The sequence below is a fragment of the Bubalus kerabau genome, chromosome 3, assembly GCF_029407905.1.
Source record: "Bubalus kerabau isolate K-KA32 ecotype Philippines breed swamp buffalo chromosome 3, PCC_UOA_SB_1v2, whole genome shotgun sequence".
Classification (NCBI taxonomy): domain Eukaryota; kingdom Metazoa; phylum Chordata; class Mammalia; order Artiodactyla; family Bovidae; genus Bubalus; species Bubalus kerabau.
The window spans coordinates 63,346,237-63,362,763 of record NC_073626.1 but is presented as its reverse complement, the minus strand read 5'-3'; the positions used below and the strand labels follow the sequence as shown (position 1 = coordinate 63,362,763).

The window sequence follows — 16,527 nt, the reverse complement described above, 5'->3', positions numbered from 1 at the left end:
AGGCTATGGTTTTTCCAGTAGTCATGTATGGATGTGAGAGTTGAACTATAAAGAAAGCTGAGCACTGAAGAATTGATGCTTTTGAACTGTGGTGTTGGAGAAGACTCTTGAGAGTCCCTTGGACTGCAAGGAGATCCAACTAGTCCATTCTAAAGGAGATCAGTCCTGGGTGTTCATTGGGAGGACTGATGTTGAAGCTGAAACTCCAATACTTTGGCCACCTCATGCAAAGAGCTGACTCATTGGAAAAGACCCTGATGCTGGGAAAGATTGAGGGCAGGAGGTGAAGGGGATGACAGAGGATGAGATGGCTGGATGGCATCACTGACTTGATGGACATGGGTTTGGGTGGATTCCGGGAGTTGGTGATGGACAGGGAGGCCTGGTATGCTGCGGTTCGTGGGGTCACAGAGTCAGACACGACTGAGCGACTGAACTGAACTGAACCCCTTCTAAGGATACCTTCTCTTTCACCCTTCATAGACTTGGCTTTTGCTACTTTCACTGTCATTCCTACATGGGACATTTTTTCTGCCCCACTTGGTAGTTCTCTGGGAATTTGTTTCTCTCCAGCAAGGTTTAGGAATAGTGTGGCTTTGATTACTCAAATGCCCTAGTACCTCCTTTCCTTACGAATAAAACACCCTTACCTTTGCCTCATCTTCCTTTTGGCTATAGTCTCCTTCCTTTGCTCATCTTTTCGAAGACTTGTTGAAATGTTTTCTGTAGTAACTGTCTCCACTTTCTCACTTTCCTTCCTCTTCCCAGCCCTTCCTGTCTGGCTCAGGTAGGCATGGGCAAGGTCACTTTTGACTTTCAGGTCAAGAATCGTTTTCTTGGCCCCTCAACACCATTCAGCAAGGTTGCTTGAGCCATACTTTTTTGAAATACTTTTCTTTCCTTGGCTGCTGGGACTGTACTCTTCCAGTTCCCCCCCTTAGCACTTGCTCCTTTGCCATCACCTTTAGTAGCTCTACTTCTGCTCATTTTCTAAATGTTGTGGTGTCTGAGGTTTGGTCTGGGCTCCTGTTTTCTTGAACCGTACCTTTTATCTAGTGACTCCTAACCTATCCTGTTACCGTGAATACGATCTGTGTATCATAATCCCCAAATCTACGTCTCCAGCTCTTAATTGTTCTTGGATCTTTCAAGTTGTATTTCCAAACTGCCAATTTGACATTTCCATTTGGATATCTCATTATTATTCAAAATAAATGTGAACCAAAATAGAACTGTTACCCTCCATCATAAAGGAAAAACCAGGAAAGTAACTATTTCCATATAAAACATCCTCATCTTAAAAGCATGACTCTACGCCATTCCCCAGCAACCCCAGTCAGTTCTGCCTTCAGCTTTCCAGGATTCCACCCCCTCAATAAAGCATCGTCTCCACTATTCTGTCCTTGCCAAGCCACCGTCATTACTCTCCTGGGCCAGTGTGGTAGCACCTCTCACCTCTCTGCTTCCTCTCTTGCCCCAGCTAACAGTGCGTTCTTTATAGAGGGACCAGAGCGAACCAGAGCATTTCACCTTCCTGATTCAAACAATTAAGCAGCTTTTCATCACTCTCAGAAAAAAAATCTGTTCATCCTGGCTTTTACCAGCATCTTCATAGTCCAGTCATTGGCTGCTGTCTCTCTGCCAGCATCTCACTCCATCTTACATGTGTAGTACACTAATTTTTTGATTCTTTCCATACCAAGTCATTTCAGTTAGTTCCTTAGTGTTTGTCCCTCTGCTTATCCTATGTGTAACTTACTGCTTTTCACTTGAGCTGGCTCCTTGTCAGTCTGATTTCAGCTCTACTTTCATTTCCTCAGACAGCTCTTCCCTATTTTAGTTAGCAGCATAGTATTTATTATTTTCTTTCTTTCCCATTGGATTGCGGGGCATCAAGGAAGGGTTTATTTAGGAAGTAATATTTCAGTGGCGCTTAGGAATGTGTCAAATTGTGGTTAGAGGTGCGGGGAGGAGTTGGGAGTAGTGGCATTCTAGGCAGAAAGAGGTAGAGGGAAGCAAGAATACGCAGAAGTGGCAAATACTCCACCCTGGAAGTCAGGTACATGTAGAGAAGTAATACAATTGCTTACTTCCAGTTTTTCGGGTAAATATAGCTCAGTATTGTTTGCGGTGTTTGTTTTAAAATGTTTTGCTTCAAAGGATATTATAGAAAATTTATTGATTTTTTTTTTTTCCAGCAAATTGAATTGTTATACTTTGGTAGATTACTATGCTATTAAAACATTGGCTCTACCACTTATACATAGTGTTGAAATCTATAGCCCTGAAAGCAAAAAGGTCGTAGTCTATTTGAAAATTAAATAAAAGAAGTGCTGCAAATTCTTTTACTCCCTTATTCGATAAATTATTTGTTTTATAGGTTAGAGATATATTATTTAGTTAAAGTATTGAGTTGGTCTGTGACCTGTACCTAAAATCAAAAAGGTACTGCATGGAATAATAATTTTGCTAACTATTTTGGGAAAAAAACAAAATCAAAACCTAGACTACATATATGGCCTTTAGAAGCATGTGAGAAGAGTACTTATAAAAATCTTTATCCACTACTATGATAAGGAATTTAACAGTATCAGATCAGATCAGATCAGTCGCTCAGCCGTGTCCAACTCTTTGTGACCCCATGAATCGCAGCTAGGTTTGATTAATTTTTGTTGATGCTTATAAAAGAATGTTATATATTGTCTGAAACACTAGTTTTTTTCAGAAAATGTTTATGCATGGACTCCCCCCTTTGATTCCAGGCCTGTGCCCCACTGTATCACTGGAGGACTGAGATGAAGCAGGAAAGAGAGCCCGTGGGAACATGCTTTCTTCAGGACGGAACAAAGACTGTTGAGTATGCTCCATGCAGATCAAGTATGTGTTGGAAGTTGTACTAGCTTTTACCAAGAGGATTGGGAAGCCTAGGCTGTTAAAAATGTGTGTGTATGTATGTGTTAAAATTTGTAGACATACCATGATGTTTGAGAGAGCAAAATGCAAGCAGTTTTATTAATGTAAAGAAATGTCAAATATATAGTCAACAGGCTTATCTTTTCTTCCTAAGAACTATTGTTTTCCTTTTCCTTGGTCAGTAACAATTAACATTTAATTTTGGAAACCTGCATTTTTAGTCACTATTGGTCAAAAGGTGTTCCCTTGAACTTTATCAGAGATGCAGGCCCCACAGCTAATGATTCTGATTCAGCAGGTCTAGATCAGGCCTGGCTACCTGCATTTTTAACAAACTCTACGAGGTAATTCTGATGGAAACCAAAGTTTGAGAGCTTACAGCTTTATATTAATAATGGTGTTAAAAGTTAAAAAAAAAATTATATCTTAAGAAGCCAGATTTTTTATAGGAAGATAGAACATTGGGCTCAAGAGTCAGAGTCTGAATTTCCTTGCTTTAATCAGTCTCTTTGTCAGTCTGTTAACTAAACTCACTCCTCTTGATCTAAAAGATCTCACCCTGTTCTCTAATAGTATTTGAAATTGCCAGTTACATTTATATTGTGACTAAAGATGACTTTGAGCATTTATAATTTTAATTATGCTTTCCAAACGTTGTATGTTTTTTCCTTCTTGGAGACTGCAGTGCTTTTGCTTCTCCACCATCGTTGAGTTGGCTACCACCCCAGATCTCCATATCAGAAACATAAAAATCTCTTACTGAAATGCAGTATGGTGTTTATACCTGGAGCGCTTTTTAGACCTTTGCTCTTTCTGCTTCACTGTTGACTAGGTAGTGTAGTAGAGAAAGTTAATAACAAAGGCACAACATGTAAGATTCTTACTGCTGGACTCTTTTTTTCCTCTTCAGGCGACTTCTGACATCAGGTCAAAGTATCAACTTAGTCTTCAAAATTCTAAGCAGTTGAACCTCTGAGAAACTGCAAATCATTTTGCTAAATGCTTGTGTTCTTGGCCTACTGCCTTGCTCCTACTTCTGTAAGTGGGAGGCAAACATGAAAAGAATGCTATGCACACAGAACCACGTCGTTTACCATGGGCGGGCAGGAGGCACACGGTGCGCAGGGTGGAGGGAATGGGCGGCTTTATCCTCAGTTCCTTCCACCGTCGGTGTCGCCACCTTTTGTTGGTGTTTTGGTCATGGTACTGTTCTCTGGTGGCGTGTGGAAAATGGGAGGACTAAATTTGTGTTTTTAATTTTTGTATTGCAAAAATATTCCTATTATGAAAAGATAATTTTGTAGCTCTCAAGGATGAACTAACCATGGTGTGCCATACTTGTAACTTACTGTTTGTGTGGTGGGCACACCTGTAAAATCATCCTTATTCTCCTCCGATACATGTGGGAACCGAGATCCAGACAATTGAAGTCACAGTTTTTTCCTGCATGTTATGGTGCTGAGTGATCTAATGAGGATATAAACCCAGGTCTGTCTTATTCCAAAGGAACCTTTTCCCTGTATTACTAGCAATAGGAAACATTTGCCATTTCAGCTGCCTTTGTACTAAGCACAGCTTTTCTATAGAGAGTACATTCTGCTCTCCCAAGTGCAGGTTTGGATTAATTCCTGATGTAAGAGGACAAGAAACCTTCTGAAAACAAGCATTCTAATGATGATGGTCCCTTGAGGATATACTGCGCTGTTTGGCTAGTATTTTTCGTCATATTGCCTCTTCGCTAATGACCAGTTCTTTTCTTAACATGTATTTAAACGATTAAGACTGTTTGCATGATGTAGCTGCTGCATAATGCCTTCACTTATTTGTTTTAAGCACAGACATTTTAAACTTATTTTACAAAGTATTTAACATCCAAATCAGGTCAGCAAACTATGACTTGTGAGCCTGTTTTTGTAAATAAAGTTTGACTGGAGCATAACCACACCCATTTGTTCACATGCTATTAATATCTACAATAGGAGAGTTGAATTTTTGCCACAGAGGCTGTCTAGCCCCTAAGCCTGAAACATTTATTACCTGGCCCTTTACCGATGATAACACCTCAAGTATGAGAAAAAGCAGAGAAAAATCTAAAAAAAAAAAAAATTAAAAGTGAATGCCTTCTTCCTAGTAAGTCTGGCTTTCAGTATCTCTTGATCATTGTGTGTACTTTTGGGCTCAACCTTTGAAATATTAAGCTACATGCAGGCCTGAAGTACAAAAGGCAAACTGCCCAGAGGAACACACTCAAGAGTGGGAATCTGAGAACTTGGGTTGTATTCTTATCTGCCGACAACCTGCTTGTCTATAGTCGTGGGTGATTGATCATTAATAAAACACTGATTTAGACAAAAGACTTCAGAGGCAATTTTTGTAGTTTATGGCTTCTTCGTACTTCAATAAATTATGTAAGCTAGCCCCATGACTGATTTTATATGGGAATGCCAGTTTTGTAGGGCTTCACTGCCAACTTCTTGACAACTGCTTGTTTTGGTGTGGTGGTAGTTTGTGGGTTTGTTGTTGTTCATTTGTTTGTTTATTTGCTTTCGTTTTTATTGTGACCTATGTGAATTTATGGAACTTTACTCTCTGTAAAAATTTACCTTATTACTGATTATGTTTGCTTTTGGCTTTTCATTATTATATCTATGCCCGTTCTTGGGCATTGCACAAAAGGCTGAATGTCTTTCTGTTCTAAAAGTGCCTGAACCACAAATCATATGATTTAAATAGTCTTTCAACTTCAGGCTCAGACTGAGTCTTTGTTCTTTCTACTTTCTGATGATAATATTATTTGCACATAGATTTTTCTCAGGTATCATTTCTAGTTTTCTTTTTCTTCCCCTTGATGGTTGCTTGGGGAATTACAAATACACCGCTGGTTTGAGATACTGCAGCCTAATCGTATAGGCACTCTTCACCTCAGATCCACTCTCTTTTATTTACTAGCAGGTTTGCCATGGTTAAATTCCTTAATTTCTGTGAGCCTTAATTTCCTTAGATGTAAGTGGTGACTAATAATAGTATCTCTCATAGAATAGGGCTACTGTTATTCTCATAGAATTTTGCTGTGTAAATTTGAAAATAATTTAAGTGCTTTAGTACAGTACTGGACTCACAGTAAGGGCTTAATAAACACTAGCTGCTCTTACTATCACGATCAGTAACATTATATATAATATTGTCAGGCTTAACAATTAGGAAAAATATTAACTGTCCATACAAATAAAAACAAAAGCCTTCCCTGAAATAGGTTATAGTCAACAGAAAATTCTTTACATTTGCACTGTTTAATATGTACCTGTTACATTTTTAAAAGACAGTAATGTTTTCTAGTTGGATGTTCTGGGAAACCAAATAAAGTAGGTAACTGTACAGTAAGATAATCGAAAAAGGATGTCTTTATAAATAGCTTAGAAGAGTTCCCCAGATGCAACTCGAATAAAGGAAATAAAAGGCTGACTTGAGGTCAGAGCAGAATTCCTTACTATGATTCACTAGATGCTGGAAACCCCAGCCCTACATTTTCCCATTCCCTCTTGGTTAGAAAAATTTACATTGGGGGAGCATTATACTCTTGAGGCTATTTTCTAAAAAAATTTCTAAATTTAGATATTAAGTGTGTAATCTTAGGGCAGTTCCCAGGTTTTAAAAATGGGTTCAAAAATTTTGATGGGAGTATTTGACAAAAATTCTTGCAAGTTGTGCTTGTGACTGAAAGTAGATATTTTTGGTTACTGTATTTGGGTGGCAAATACAGAAATATTATATCATAATTATTTAGATATTGTGGCATTGACTACAATCATTCCTTGATGACTAAAGAGTAGCTGTTTTTCATTGCTCTTATTATCCTCAAAATAAAACAAGGAAAATACTTGCTCACTGTTACCTCTATTGTAGGTACAGTATTACTCATGATTAGAGCTAATTTAAATTAATTGGCCAATTGTCCCCTTTTGTGAGAACTATAGGAAAAGGGGTAATTGTGAAAGAGTAAAACAGTTGAGTCTGTCATCATTTGGAAAATACTTAAAAGTGTCATGTTTTAAAAAGTTGGCTTTCTAAATGTGTTTTCAGGGTATATTTTGCTCTTTGCAGAAAATTCAACTAGGCCATCTCCCTAAATTCTGAACAATGTTTTTTTCAGATTTGTTGTTGTTGTTGGCTATAAATGTATTGGAATGCAGGTATCTGCTTATTAGTCTTCATAATAACTTAGCAAAGACCTAGCAACTGTAGGGGAATAATAGTAAGAATTAGAAATTTCAGATTGGAGTTTTTAACTCAAAGATCATGACTCATCATTGTTAAATGAAATCAAAGAATGGGTCATAACCAGTTTTTTAAAAGATGGAATGAAATACAATGCGTGTATGTTGGGTTGTGTGAGCTATGATATAAACTATAATCTTTCTGTATAAAAATAAAGTTTGAAATCCACTATCTTAGATGATCTTTCTGCCCCTTGCTGACTGGTCTAGTTACTTTCATCTTTCTGTGTTGCCATTTCTGATGAATGGGTGTTGATAAACATTCATACTAACTTTTTAAGAATGTGTTAATAACCCATTAAGAGCCTGAATGAATGAACACTCTCCAAGACTAGTACATTATCTTACAGTGATATCAGATTTTTCTCATGTTTTGTTTTGTGTTATTTGTTTGTTTTTGGGTTTGTGTATATTTCCAATCTTTTTATTTTAGAAAATATTGATGCTGATGGACAGGGATTTTGTCAAGGAGGATTCAGCATTGATTTTACTAAAGTAAGTTCTCATTTAAGACTGAATGAGATTCAGATCTACCTTGTTATCTAAACTGTGGTTAAAAATTACTGGATAATACTTCATATTCTCTGTAACTATTACCTGTTTTATGGAAACCTCTAATAAAAATTACCCATGCATTTGATATCCTTTGCTTGATACTGTTCTCTCCCTAGGAGACATTGCTTATTTGAAATATTCATCAAAAAGGGAATGGAAAATAGTAGAAAATCTCCTTAGCAGAAGATAGACAGCAATTATGACTTAATATTAAAACTTCCAGTTGGATAGATTTACAGACTGTTATAGTAAAGCTTTCTATTTTTGCCTGAAATTGAGTTTTCATAAAAGCTGTCAATGGGAGTTTTTTACAAATCAGCGTTTAGTTAATAAAAGTTGAAAAGCATGCATGTTTGCCATCTATTATGTGCCCATAGGCAATAAATAAAGATGAAGAAGTTTAATTACTGTAAGAAATCTCATATATAGGGCTTTAGTATTTTTAACTAAGCTGATATGCTCTCTAGAGTTGATAATTTTTCATCATTTTTTTAAAAATAAGAATTCCATGTATATTTTCAAAGGAAATTTTTCTTAAATATTATATAATTTACTTTTGTCTTTGTGTGGTTTTTTGTGGGATATATGAGCATTTTGAATAACAAATTGAGAAAATTAATTACTCCTAGAGAAGTCTCAAAAACACATTGCTTGATTAAAAGTAGAGCTTTCTTAGAAAACTTAATATGACTTAGAAAATGTAAGCAAAAGTACCTTAAATTTACTAAAAGCACAGAAACTATAATCATGGTTCAGAGAAACTAATAAAGCATTTTCTTATTTTTATAAATTTATATTTTTAATCTTAAATATTAGGTACTAATAATTTTAGTTAACTCTCCTTATCAAGCAGTTAATTTTAATTCACTCAATTTGAAACTCATAATTCAAAATTTATTCATAATTACTCATAATTTAAAATTTAAGGAAGCAGAACAAAGAGAGGTAAAGTGTATTAACACATAAAAGGTTTCAACTTGGATGATGTATTTTCAAATAGATGTTGTATTAATACAAGAAGTGTTCATAGTTTCTGTACTTACACCGATACAACTATAACCCCAGAAATATTCCCATACCATGAATAGTCTTTACTAAATTAACTGCTCTCTTCAACTGATTTCTGAAAAGTGGTGTCATTTTAAAGCAGACAACTTAGAAATATCTTTTACATAGCCAAGGCAGGAGATTGTTGAAAGCTTCAAAGGCTGTATGTGTATTTGGAGAAAGTTTTTCTCTTCTCCAGCGAGAAGAAATTTTAAAATATGCTCAAAACACTATCTTGAATTAGATACTTGTAAATTATTACAGATATAAGAAGTGCTAGTCAAGTGTAATTTATATACATAACATACCCTGAAAAATGTACCCTCAAACCTCACTCCTGTTTAGATCTACATGACACTACAAATTTTGCTTTAGCTTAAAAAAATTTAATGATTATTAGAAAGGAAATTTGTCAGTGTAGTCACAAATGTAATAAACAAAATTAAGGAGTGACTTTTTTTCATACTGTAACTAATAATACTTTGCTGACAGTACTTCATACCAAGTGTGTGAAGCAGCCAAGATCTACAGAATCTGTATGTATATATATATTTGTATATTTTCATATATTAAATGAATGTAGGCTTCCTTTTTAATAGTTATTGTATTGTGTTTTAGAAAAGGTACAGTGAAAATTATGGAATCAGCTGGGTTTAAGATTTATAATTTTGTTTGCTTTAATGTATATGCATATATATGTCATATATACATGAATGTGTAGCTTTTATGTTTATTATATTGCTCTCAGTTTTTAAAGCTATCTGTTTTAAAATATATATCTTTTTGTTTGATTTAATCTAGGCTGACAGAGTACTTCTTGGTGGTCCTGGTAGTTTTTATTGGCAAGGTAGGTTAATCTTTTTTAAAAATTACCCAATAATGACTATATTTCAGACTCATCTAGCTTATCATGTATCTTTGCTGCTGCTGCTAAGTCATTTCAGTCATGTCCGACTCTGTGCGACCCCATAGATGGCAGCCCACCAGGCTTTGAGACTTTTCAAATTATTTAAAAGAAAGAAATGAAAAAATTAAATGTATAACCACTCTCTATATATAATTATTTTAAAAAGGACTGTAACATCATATAAGGTATATGTAAAATATATAACAATATATGACATATGCATTTCTAGTAGAAAATAAACTAAATATTTTAAAAGTAAATTATAAAGTAATTTAAAGTAATTAATTTTTATTGCTTATATACTTCATCTCTGTACTTTAGAGGAAACGATATAATTAATCATTAGGAAGTATGAGGAGCTGTAGGTAAATTGTGACCTTCCAAAAGCTCATGGTTTTAAAATTAATTTGCACATTAGATTATTGATGTGGTTATTTTCTCATTAATCACTGACATCAAGAATGATTTCTTTGTATTTGGGAAGTTGTAAAAATAGAGGATCTTATTAAATTTCAAAAGAATATATTAGCATCGGTGATTGAAGTAAAAATCTGCATTCTTTAGTCATTTCCAGAGGATTAATAAAATTGCCATTTGAACAAATGTATAACAGGTCATTATTTTCTTACACTTTGAAAATCGGTAACTATATCTGCTTATTTGATTTATGTTTCATTTATCATTAGAAGCATAGTTATTTATTTAGTCAATATATTCATATATTTATTTTCTGCTAAAAAGTGCCATTTACCAAATCAAGACTTTTTTGTTTATTTGGTATTCTGTTATTCAAGCATTGCCAATATTTGGAAGAACTGGAAAATCTCTGACTATATTTATTTGCAAGTACTTTCTGATTCTGAATTTTACTTCTGTATTCTGCTCTGTGCTTTCTTTACTTATTTTCTTATAGGAAAACCTGTGCTTTTGCTTTATAGAAAGGGAACTAAAGAAAGAGATTTGCTGAAGGAAAAACAAGGTGGAAGGAAAATAAGAAATGAAAAATGGGAATAAGTGAGAAATTGGAAGGGATGGCAAAGGAGAAAAAGAAAAATCAGGCAAAGAGGATCAGTATGAGACATATTAACTAAAACTGAAAGATTGAATTTCTGTGAATTATACCTCTATTGGAAGATGAAATGATGTAGGAGAATTATACTTGAGTTTTGCAGCCTTACAATAAAAACGAAAATAGCAGTTCTAATTATATGTAAGAAAACTATATTAATGCTTTCTAGTTAGCTATAAAACATGGGTTCATTTCCCTCTTTGCTGCTAGGTATATCATTCAGTGGAAGAGAAGGAAGTGTCTCGTGGGCATGTGTGGGAACCAAAGATGGATTTTGTGATTCTCGGTCAGGACTTTTTAAGAGACACAATTGTGAATATATTAAAATTACTTGTTCTTTTAATACTTTGAGTATTGCACAATGCAGGCATTCCTGTTTATTATAAATTAGCACAGATACAGATACTATTGATTTATTATAAATGGTGTATAATATGTTACTAAAAACTCAGTGACTGGGCAGATAATATTTTAATAAGATTAAAATCAGCATGTTTCATTGGGAATACATAAGATGTTAGGATGAATTTTCCCATAGATCTCAGAATTGTCTCTGTAAGAATAGAGACAATGATAATGATGTTTTATTCCAAAGACATGATAAATGTTCCTATGTTCTTTGATTCAACAAATATTTAAGGAATCCCTCCTATGTGTTAGATACCATTTAGGCAAGATGATGGGATTCCCCAATCGCTCAAGCAGTAAAGAATCCGCCTGCAATGATGCAGGAGATGTGGGTTTGATCCCTGGGTTGAGAATATTCCCTAGAGAAGGAAATGGCAGCCCACTCCAGTGTTCTTGCCTGGAAAACCCCATGGACAGAGGAGCCTGGTGGGCTGCTGTCCATGGGGTCGCAAAGAGTCAAGACGCAAGTAAGCACACACACACGCAGGCAAAGATAATAAATTAGTGATCTGGACAGAAAGTGTTCTGCCCTACAAACTAGCGTGACTGGAAAAATTGGAACTAGACTGATAATCTTTAGCTATTACAATTTTCTTTCTGAAATAGCAGAAATGAAGAGATTGTTTTCCATATGTTATGGAGATGGCATTTGATAAATCAGACAGCCTTTCTTGGGCAAAGGGAGGCAATCTGACTTTCATGTAGGTGTCTGGCTTTCTCGTGTACTCGGTAACTTAAGGTTGTGAAGAAAATGCAGTCACTCATTCAGGCTGCTGCATAAAGGTGTCCAAATAGCCCGTTAAGAAAAATCAGTTTAAACCAATTATTATGAAAGTAAAAATAATTTCAGTAGATTTTTCAAGTTCTAATTTGAAATTTGGTTGGGAAACAGTCCTTGATTTTATGATTCCATTTATTTAACATTGACTTTTTAGTGAATTAAAACAAATTCTGCATTTATAAATTTTTGCTTTTTAGCAGAGACTAAGTACTAGCCTTGAATAGAAATAATTGTGACTTAAAAATAATCAAATTTCAGATTTAGGATCATGAAGAGTTGTTTAAGGCTAATAAGCAGAAATATTTATATCTAATCTATTTTCTTTTATGCAGGTGCTATCCATCATCTGCATCATAAGATTCTGCTAGAAAATTGTCAGTTATTTTATATATTGTTTTCAGGGCAGCTCATTTTAAATTATAATTTATTTTATGTATTTCTTTCAGGTCAACTCATTTCTGATCAAGTAGCAGAAATTGTATCTAAATATGACCCTAAAGTTTACAGCATCAAGTATAATAACCAGTTAGCAACCCGGACTGCACAAGCTATTTTTGATGACAGTTATTTGGGTAGGTAAAATCGAAATATGGATTCACTTTCTGGTGTTGCGGTAGATTTGTCCTATATTTGCATATGCTGCTTTCAGTAGAAAAATCTTTTATGTGAAATAGATTAAGATTTTCTTAAAATAAGGAACATATAATTTCAAATTGTTATTGAGTACCTAGATTATGTTGTATTTCAGCAGCTGAAATTTAAGGCGTGATTATTTACACAGTGATAATAATAATGGATAGTCTTTAAGACGTGCTTGCTGCATTCTGGATGTTGTTCTAAGAGCTTTATCGGTAATAACTCGTTTAATCCTCACAAGTCTGTGATAGTGTGCTGTTATTACTCCCATTTTATAGATAAAGACACTGAGGCACAGAGAGGCAAAATAAAGCCTGAAGTCTTTGCCTAAAGTCTTTCACTTATAACTTTGTTTTTCTCAGATTCCAACCCAGGCAGTCTGATTCTTGAACTTCTTTTCCCTGTATTACACTACAGTTTTGGTTTAGGATTTATTTACTTTTGTTCTAAGTTTCTCTTCTTCATTAAACCAAGTATACATGACAGAAATAGTGTTTTGCTGATTGAGAAAATCTGTTGTTTGTCACTCCTTTACGCCAGATTGCAAATTTGCCCTGTTTTTAACTGACTCCTTTGTAAAGTTGATAAAACAGTCTTATATTTCTAACAAAGATATACTATTTGAGTATTTAGTGCCATTATTTTCTTCAAGATACATTTATCATACACATGTGTGAACCCATTTCTCCTAGAGGACAAAATATTACATAATTAAAGGAATTAGTTGATGGTATTTTCCAGGAAAGCTTAGTCTGCAAATAAGCTGAAGATAATCAGTTCTTCCCTGATGGTGTTTTACCTTTGGTTCCTTTTTAGGTTATTCCGTGGCCGTCGGAGATTTCAACGGTGATGGCATAGATGGTATGATGTGCTTGAACTAGATTTAATCCTCTTGAAAAAATTTAGACTACGCATTTCAAACAGGTGGCACTGAAAAATTTCAGCAATTAAAAGAGTTTTGAAACTGAGCTTGGTCCCGGGTAAACCTCTTTTAGCCAGCCAAGGGAGCTGAGTGCCTCAGCGACCTCTGTCTGCTCTCACTTCCAGCCGTTTCTTCAGCTCCTTCCTTCTTACGTGTGGTGGGTTCAGTTCTCTTGGCGAGGCACAGTTGAATAGTTTCTGCTTTCTTTGGACACATCATCTGTAACTTTCTGAGCTCTGTCTGTATCTTCTCTTTGTCCGTCTTCAGAGCTCAGTCCTGGGAGCCTAGACTTGGCCTGATTTGATCACGTTTCTGTATCATTGCAGCCTCAGCCCTGTTTCACTTGGTTCTGGATTATTTCTTATTACTGTATGTACAGCTTTTCTTCATCCTTAAGCCCTCTTCTCTTCTCTGCTCTTTTTTACAAGATTATAAATACCTTAAGGGCACACATGCATTTATTTGAAGTCTTCAAGGATCTTTCCATATTTTGTAAAGATTTGATTTTGTGGTTAAAATCAATGCTTGGGTCATTTATTATGGATTCCCAAGTTTTTAAGATCTCATACTTACTGTCTACTGAAATAACAAAACTTAAAGCTGTCTGACATAGCCACTTACTATTGGAGTTGCCAGTATTGGTCTTAAAAAGAAGTAATTTTTTTTCTTTTCAGACTTCGTTTCAGGAGTTCCAAGAGCAGCGAGGACTTTGGGAATGGTAGGAAACTTAAAAGGTGTTTTCTAAAAAATCTCTGGGTTATTTTGTATTTTACTCTATTTCATATGCTTTTGTTTTTCTTGCACAGGTTTATATTTATGATGGGAAAAACATGTCCTCCTTACACAATTTTACTGGTGAACAGGTATGCTTTTGAAATGTTGTGGGGTTTGTTTTTTTTGTTTTGTTTTTTTTCACTTAACATTTTGACACCAACACTTCCTACTATCTTTAACAACTTTTCTTGGTAATATTCTGATGGTTAATATTCAATATATAGAAACTATTGGTTTAATAGTGGATATTATAAATATAAAATAAGCTTTAAATATTTCACCTTTGTTTTAACCAGAGTAATTTATTTAAGCAAAGCCTTTTGTAATTGTTAACAATAGTTTTTTAAAAAAGGAAATACAAAATCAAATTGAACACATACAAAACTAAAAAATTTCCTTTTTATTTGCTAATAACATTAAATTCTCTTTTAAAGAATGATCTATGCTTTTTTTTTTTTAAAGAATGATCTCTCTAAAGAATGACCTTTTAATTTTATTAGATGTAAAACAGCATGGCCAAGATGTGTTTACTATAGATATTACAAGTAAACTTCATTCATACTACATGAAATACAACATTCTTCAGTTACTAATTAGTACTTTTAAGTACTAGACATTCTCCATAATTATAGGCATTTTACAATATTCTGTATTATTGTATGTCTCAAAGAATGAAATGGTAAGTTAGTATAGGTATACTGTGATACATTTCATAGATTCTGCTTGATTTTTTTACAAACTGAAAGTTTGTGGCAACCCTGAGTTGTCAGATGATGGTTAGTATATTTTAGTGATAAAGTATTTTAAAATGAAGATATGTACATTGTTTTTTTAGATATAATGATATTGCACACTTATAGACTATAATAAAGTTTAAATGTTACATGTACGGGAAACCAAAAAATTTGTGTGACTCACTTTATTGGACTGTTCAATTTGTTGCGGTGGTCTGGTCTGAAACTGACCTTACAGCATCTCCGAGGTGTACCTGTAACGATAAAGGAAAACTTAATCAGTAGTAGAAAAAAGCATCTCCTAGTCTGCACATCTAGGATTTAAGCCCACTTCTTGTTCAGTTGAGACTGTTTGGCTTTGCGAGAGGATTGATAGGCTGGGAAACTAGACTCGAGGTCCCCAGGAGCGTCCCGCTTGTGTGGCCGTCAGGGTTGACATGTGCAATTGTCAGCTGTTACGGCTGTGGCAGGGGCGGCTCTCCCTTTGTGCTGTCCTGGCTTCTTGTCCTCAAGCAGCTTCTGCAGTCGGGTGCCCCTGTGTGTCTCTGAGTCTTGTACTTGGTCCTTGATGCTTTCTCTTTGTCTTCAGCTCTTTTGTGGAGGAAAGCAGGGTTTGCATTTAGGACTGACCTGGGTTCTCACTACTCAGTCTTACTGCATTGGATATGGTGTTTACCATCATCAATCTGATGGCTTACGTATAAAAATAGGGATCCTGGTAGCTTCCTTATGGGGATGTGGTGAAAATCCAAGGGAAAAAACTTCAATGATAATAACACAGGACAAGACTTTTCTCAGTCAGTGACATCCTTTCTTTGCAGTTTCAGGCCCAGTAACCTGAGAGACCACAATCCAAGAGTAGTATTCTGTTAAATTCCAGCCATCACTTTATCATGGTACCCCTAATACAGCGCACTTTATTACACATGTTCTGACCTTGTGATTCAACACGGACCTTGTCTTTCATTTTCTCAGTTACACGGTATAAATTCAAAATAGATTAACCTGGGAATCTCCCATATTATTCCCTCCTGATAGCTCAGCTAATCGAATTTTGGAAGATTTACTAACCACTTTTTTTGGTTTGTTGACTCATCTTTCATTTTAGTTCATCTTTAGTCTGTCATCACTCCTAGTTTTGTTTTGTATGTTGGAATCTGTTTAGAACTTTTTTTTTTCACATGTATTTCCAGCCAGACTGCTCTGTCTGTGATGGCCAGCAGTCTCCTGTGGTGAGGAGAGGACATTCCTTCTCTGCAAAACAAGCCCATGATAAACCCAAGCACATTTGTACTACATGCAATTTAAAAGCAAAACCACTGGCACATAATTGATTGAGATGTGAAACAAAAAGAAACTCCATTCTGTATCTTTCCAAACAGTAATTTCTTTCGAGTTGTAGTGGTTTCACATAGGAAGAACTATTTGCTGCTGCTGCTGCTAAGTCACTTCAGTTGTGTCCGACTCTGTGCGACCCCATAGATGGCAGCCCACTAGGCTCCTCTGT

General features: G+C 35.2%; 1 protein-coding gene across 2 annotated transcripts in view; it reads left to right on the top strand.

Annotated features, from left to right (window-relative positions):
• ITGAV (integrin subunit alpha V) overlaps positions 1–16,527 on the top strand; it is a 104,832-nt gene that overhangs the window by 49,261 nt on the left and 39,044 nt on the right. For both annotated transcript variants that reach the window (XM_055571988.1, XM_055571987.1), the window contains exons 4-10: positions 2,763–2,877; positions 7,621–7,682; positions 9,591–9,636; positions 12,401–12,526; positions 13,407–13,451; positions 14,187–14,230; positions 14,319–14,375. In XM_055571988.1, coding sequence (XP_055427963.1) covers positions 2,763–2,877; positions 7,621–7,682; positions 9,591–9,636; positions 12,401–12,526; positions 13,407–13,451; positions 14,187–14,230; positions 14,319–14,375 — 495 coding nt within the window. The remainder of the gene's footprint in view (positions 1–2,762; positions 2,878–7,620; positions 7,683–9,590; positions 9,637–12,400; positions 12,527–13,406; positions 13,452–14,186; positions 14,231–14,318; positions 14,376–16,527) is intronic.